At 46.4% G+C, this 6,467-nt stretch overlaps 2 protein-coding genes across 2 annotated transcripts; one reads left to right on the top strand and one right to left on the bottom strand.

Annotated features, from left to right (window-relative positions):
- Window positions 1-1,139: 1,139 nt before the first annotated feature.
- F5B22DRAFT_632312 (ribonuclease-like protein p/mrp subunit) lies at window positions 1,140-3,382 on the bottom strand. The gene is made up of 5 exons (XM_047976677.1): window positions 2,998-3,382; window positions 2,687-2,918; window positions 2,566-2,634; window positions 2,180-2,503; window positions 1,140-2,117 (listed from the first exon to the last, which is right to left on the bottom strand). The coding sequence occupies exons 1-5, from the start codon at window positions 3,141-3,143 to the stop codon at window positions 1,830-1,832; spliced, it is 1,059 nt and encodes a 352-aa protein (XP_047824606.1). The 5' UTR covers window positions 3,144-3,382; the 3' UTR covers window positions 1,140-1,829.
- A 165-nt stretch (window positions 3,383-3,547) lies between these two features.
- On the top strand, window positions 3,548-6,171 carry F5B22DRAFT_632320 (cytochrome P450 alkane hydroxylase). Its single transcript, XM_047976678.1, has 7 exons — window positions 3,548-4,033; window positions 4,097-4,343; window positions 4,417-4,493; window positions 4,579-5,114; window positions 5,171-5,304; window positions 5,360-5,647; window positions 5,706-6,171. The coding sequence occupies exons 1-7, from the start codon at window positions 3,953-3,955 to the stop codon at window positions 5,870-5,872; spliced, it is 1,530 nt and encodes a 509-aa protein (XP_047824607.1). The 5' UTR covers window positions 3,548-3,952; the 3' UTR covers window positions 5,873-6,171.
- Window positions 6,172-6,467: the final 296 nt, after the last annotated feature.

Here is a 6,467-nt window from a genome sequence, read left to right on the forward strand (position 1 = left end):
CTAACCCTAACCCTAACCCTAACCCTAACCCTAACCCTAACCCTAACCCTAACCCTAACCCTAACCCTAACCCTAACCCTAACCCTAACCCTAACTGAGTTCCTTAGTGCAATATACAGTATTTCCTCACCTATAGTACTACTCACACTGTATTATTTCAACTACACTCCTCCAAAGAAAATCGCTCATCGCTGATATAATCTGGGCATTTTACCGCATACATAAGAAAAAGGAAATCATCAAAACCGAATCCAATCTCTACTAGTTCAGTTTTAATCGGTAGGCAAGCTTTAGCTCTATATTGGATCCAATCGTGTTTAGCGGTCTCTCTTTTATCGTAAAGATCAACTATAAGGTCAATAACTTCAATCCTTTATTGCAGGATCGCGTCTTCAGTTAGGTCGTCAGGTTGGTAGCAAAGAATCTTCGCCAACTTCGCTCGCTCTAGGATAGGAACATTAATAGCGGGCTCAATATATTCTTCCTTTTCTTCTCCCCGCGCCTGCCTTTCGATGTCCCAGGTAGGGCGGTGATAATAATAATGTGTACGGTATTCCTTAACCACCTACCTATTACGCTGCGCACGCTTGATGCGAATCTTATTGGAGAGCTTTCGGATCTTTTCCTCTTCCTGGTGGCCTTCAATTCGGTAGTGACCCTGCTTCAGCCGGGCTCGTTCCTCCTCAAGCTCGACAATCTCAGGGTCCAGCGCAAGATTAGCCCACACCTCCTCAGGTACTATGTCCGCAGTCGCCCGAGGATCGCGCGTAAGTTAGGATACGCTGGAAGACTAGTCAACCTACATGAGTCCAGGGACGTGAATCACTCCATGAGCATAAATATTTTCAACAACCTCTCAAGGCATGCTTTGCCCAGCTCATAGGTGAGGCCAATAACATACAGCACTGCTAAAGGTCGAGATACACGGGGTTGCACCTACTCTTTTAGATCTTTTAAGACAGGCGACACTTTAGTTGATGATCAAACTTGGGGCCTTATACGGTCCATCGCTAGTTTGTCCGTCCAGAAAACAATATAGCCCCTCATGCCACGGTTCACGGCAGGTATAAGGACCTAGGCGAGTTCAGTATGGGATATTGGAGGAACAGGACAATCCATGACAGTTTGACATGTTAAATTCTGGGATTATGCTGGGTATAGATTACCCTTATGATTTGATCTACATGGTGCCATTAAACAGCTCAAGATTTAAGAGAAGGAGAAGATATATAAGTATAACAAGACAAGATTACACTCGTAGAGATAAAGGTGCAAGAATAGCTAGTGAGAAATGAAAATACGGTAGCATGGGGTGCGCATAAAATTGGAAAGCATCACTCGCGTGTATAACAGGGTACAGTGAAGTCGATTTGGTCTGATTGAATTTATGGATAGCGGCCTCCAGCCCTAAGTGAGCTTGAGTTCTTTCTCCTGTAGGAAATGTAGTCTGTCATGTCCAAGCTTTGGCTCGCATCTCTGTAATAAGAAGTGGTGTAATGTCAGGAGAAGTTGAAGGGTGGCATTCGTGAGCAGCTTCGGGATCCGGGATTCGTTAATTGTAATTTTATGATTCGCGATGACTTCATCAGCAAGAATACTTAGGGCACAAGGGGGGATAGGGTGACTTCGTTATTCTACTTGCGTTGTTTTCAATCGGCTAGTTTCCAATGCAGACCTGGAATTCCTCCTTCTACATGCGCAGCTTCTCATCTGATTCCAAATAATAGATACCAGTAACCTCACAAGAATTCTTTGTGCAATACCGAGAACGTCTGACACCCATCTGCCAAGGTTCATGCGTACCCCTTACCTAAGATTCAATTGTGACACTAGCTCTTAACTGCCCGCTGCACCTCTTCGCTTTCACTCTCTAGCTCATGGTATTCACTGTGTTTCAATTGTTGCTGTCGTGACGAAAAGAAAATATCTTTTTCATTGCGCCACCTGCGACTTATTGTCTGGGGAGCATCGCGTGCGTAGCGGAGGAGACTTGAAGCAACAAGCGTGTAGCCGGGCGCATTTCTCGACGTGAATCTACACATGCTTCTATGATCGGCCCGTATTCCCGCTCGGTCGGTGTTATCTATGATTGGTGCTGCGGAACTCTCGCTGACAATCTGGACGGACTACACTCAGTATGTAGAGCGATCCAAGTGTCGGTATTGGGTGTTGTACTCACATAATCGAGTTTAAAACCTAGGTCTGTTTTTTCCTGTTCCCAGAAGAAGTAAACTCTGAAATCTTTCATCAACGGTGCGAAGTTGTCTGTGATTTCTTGTAGGATTTCCGAACCTTCCTTCAGCGCATTCAGTAGCTGGGCTTCTGTGTCCAATATTCTCGATGGAAGAAGAATATCTATTATCCGCTGTGCAGGTGTGAGGAGATTCGCTTTCCTACTGCCTTGGTGCGGAGTACCGAAAAAGAGCATTCCATATGTTGAGACGTAGATCGAGCGTAGATGTTTGATATGGCTAGCTGTCCGACTCGCCGAGTACACAAGAGCCTATATACGTAATGATTAGCAGTTAGGGAGAAGCGCGATGACAGTACTCGATGACTTCTTACTCGTTTCACTACAATCCCCCCAAGAGAATGGCAGATGAAGATGATCGGTCGCTCGGTGGCATGCTCTAACTAAGAAAACGGGTCAGCTCAGCAGAAAACAAGCATACAAGATGTTCTTGACCTCCCGATCTGCAACAAGCTCGGCAATCATGGTTTGCGCATGTTGCAAGATGCGATCTGACGACGTGCCACCAAGGAGTGCTGTTACAGACGCCGGGTAGCTATATGTCATGATACGCGCGTTCTTGACATCCCGAGGAAGCATGTCATCGTCACTGAGCCAGAAGCGGTTGTTACTTTTCGACGAGAAGGTATGAACGGCGTCCCCATTGATTCCATGAACAGCTATAATACTATCATCGCTTAAATGTGAATGCAAGGTTCTTCAAATATATTTCAGAGAGATCAGTTAGGTAGCAATGTTGTACTCACTCAATCTCTGGGTTATCGCCTTGGTAGACCACCGTCAAGGCCGCACCCTCGTGATGGTTAACCCCGCTTGTTCTTGTGGTGTCATCGCTCTTAGATCTCGAATGCACCCTCTGCAAACCGCTAAAGAAGCTAGATGACCGGCGCATGATATGGAAAGCACTTTGTCGGCGTCTGACAGCCCCGGCATGGAATATTCACAAAAAACAGCAAAAATGACAACGTAGGTCGTGTGCGAAACAAAGACGGTGACATATCGGGAGCCATTTCATAATCATGCAGATAACTTGAGCTCCCTACGCTTACAGCATATAATGGAGGCCGTCAAGTACATCTCGCCCTATCTGTACTCATGTTTGCGAGGTCAGAAAACTAACCAGGCGGCCCCAGAGGCCAAGATGTGGTTGGCCAGGCCATTAGCAGGGGTCCGTCTGCAAGAAGGTTTCCTGGAACTAACAGTACCACGAAAACAAGCAGGCTGTAGGACAATAGACCAATCGGGGCAGCCCGTGCTCTCATGGTTTTTCATTGAGAGCGCTAGCACACAACCAATTGAGACTGTACAAGACAAATATTGGCCGACCCAGCAGTCTTCACCCTTGCTATGTCCTGGATATTGAGGCACGGACAACTGCAGCTGTTTCCAACAATGTACAGGTGGTGTATACTAGCCACAATCCAAACAGTGCGTCTACAAAACCTGACATCCAAATACTTCTAGTACCCCGGTTCTATGTCTCTTAGATAGAACTATTAAGCTTGGTGTCTTAAAATGACACTTTGGATGCCAATATCGTGAAGCATCTTACGACCCGTTCACCTCAAGTTATTCCACTACATATTTGACTGTGCCCCATGTTTCTATGAACTATCGCTCGCCACTTTGGACCACGCTGAAGTGATAGCGGTTCTTTCATGAGCCTGGAATCCAATTTGAGTTCATCACGTTCTGACGATAATGGAGCATCTTCTACTATTCGGACTTTTATTTGGGTTCGCAGTCCTTCATCTCTATCTTAAGGCAAGGCGACAACTGAAGGTGAGAAATGCCAATGGTATATTTACTGATTAGGCAACATATAAAGAGGCTAATTTGGTTCAGGCACTGGAGGCCTTAGCTCATGAGCATGGCTGTCTGCCCCCTCCATTACTTGAAAATCAGCGGCCTTTCGGCGTTGACCGTCTCGAACAGATATTTAGGGCTGAGGCTGAAGATCGGTTGATGGAGCTTTTTCTGTTCCATTTCCGTCAAACAGGGTATACTCTAAAACAGGTGTTCTTGATGACACCAGCGTATGGGACCGTGGACCCAGCAAACCTCGAAGCAATGTTTTCGACCAACTTCTCAGGTAACATCGCCGTTCAAGCAGATCTCTGCGAGTGATGGTTGAAGTCGTATTGACTCTAACGTCTCATTTTTAGATTGGTCATTTGGCCCAAGAAGAGATATTACATTTCCCATGTTTGGTGACGGGATTTTCACTCAAGAAGGCGACGCAGTGAGTTCTCCGTCTGATCTTCTATCGCTACTCGCGCGGGGATAATGTGGAGCTTTCTTAAGCGGTACTGATTTTGATAATTCAGTGGAAACGATCCCGTGAAATACTACGTCCTCAATTGGTTTATCGACAATACGAAGATCTTCATGTCTTTCAGCAACCTCTCGAGCATCTGTTGAGTATATTGCCCAAGGCTGGCGGGGTAGTCGATCTACAGCCCCTCTTCTTTCGACTAACTCTCGACGTTACGACGGCCTTTTTGTTCGGGAAGTCTATCAACAGTCTCCTAGCTCCTGAGAACTCGCAGGAACAGACGTTTGCCCAAGCGTTTGATACTGCTCAGAGCTATGTTGCAAGTCGCTTCCGCTTACTAGATCTGTATTGGCTAATTGGAGGACGAAAGTGGCGGGATGCATGTGCAAAAGTACACATGTTCGCGGACCAGATCATAGACCAAAATCTTTCCGAAAGCGAAAATGCAGAAGGGCAGAGTGATGGGAGATATGTGTTCTTGAAATCAGTCGCTCAGGCTTGCCCCGACAGAGCATCTCTTAGGGGTCAGATCATTAACATTCTTGCTGCTGGGCGTGATACAACAGCTTGTTTATTATCGTGGACATTGTAAGCTGACCTTCTTCCTAGATGATTCATAACTAAAATCCACTGTGTGCCTATAGTTTCCTGCTCGTCCGGCACCCTAATGTTATGGAGAAACTGCGGGCTGAAATCAATAATCTAGCAGCGAGCGATGAGGATATAAGCAGGTCGGATTTGCGTAATTTGAACTATCTTCAAAATATATTGAAAGAAAGTAGGTCCCAATCAGTTATGCAACGCGGGGACTAGTCACATTCTGATTCATCCAGCTCTCCGACTATACCCCTCTGTCCCTGTTAATACACGTACATCGACCAAAACCACGATACTCCCTACCGGTGGGGGCACCGATCGTAAGTCACCGGTTCTAATTCCGAAAGGCACTGCTGTCGCATATAGTGTCTACACCCTTCATCGACGACCAGACCTCTATGGCATGGACGCGGAGTGTTTTCGCCCAGAACGGTGGGATGAAGATCTGCCGTTATTCCGGGACCGAACGACGCAGAATTACGGCTATTTGCCGTTCCACGGCGGCCCTCGTATATGCTTAGGAAGTGAGTAGTGGTCCATGCGGTTGCCCCCTGTAGCACAGCGCTAACCCAGTTCATTCAGTGGACTTTGCTCTCACTGAAGCTGCTTATATCATCATGCGAATCTTTCGAAGGTATCCGAATATTGCGCTTCCACTCGGAGAAACGGTTGAACTAGTAGGCGTCGAAAAGCAAACTACTACGTTGGTGTTGAAGATTGCGGAAGGTTGCAAAGTTGAACTAGGCTAAGATGCAGTAGACATTGTACGTAAAATACTTCGTAGCTGACGCTTGTGTACTATATAGTATGTTAAGTGAAATCATGACAACCCCGCTCTCACTTCATCTTTGGACATTTGTGTGAGTCTTGAAAGGATGCAAGGATGTCATTCGACGCAGAGCCTGTTCTACAACAGAGTACGCACGACACTCTACGCAGCACTTGGATTTGCTGTTACGAATAAGATTTCTGATACCTATATACACACGTATACACTTTGTTGATTGACCATTGACGAGTAGGTAAGTGAATGTTAGCACTGAATAGGATGTGGTGGTGTTTCATCCCAATCCGTGGCCTCACGCCCCCTCCTTCCCGGCTACAGGCAAGTACCTAGCCAGTTGTGTATACAGTATAGTTGAGCCTATGCACTGTGTAAGCGTGGCATAGGTAGCTCCTCTTGTCGACAGGGGCTATGTTCTTGCTGTGGTCAGCTCAGCTTATCTCGACTACTACGTACTGTAGGCACCTCCCATTCCCAGTAATTCTCACTGATGTCGCATCTTTATCTGAGTAGCTTATGCTACACGACTTATCCGCCGTCCGAAGCCTCTTGGCATCGAT

This window comes from Xylaria bambusicola (genome assembly GCF_022495145.1).
Source record: "Xylaria bambusicola strain CBS 139988 unplaced genomic scaffold F5B22scaffold_172, whole genome shotgun sequence".
Classification (NCBI taxonomy): domain Eukaryota; kingdom Fungi; phylum Ascomycota; class Sordariomycetes; order Xylariales; family Xylariaceae; genus Xylaria; species Xylaria bambusicola.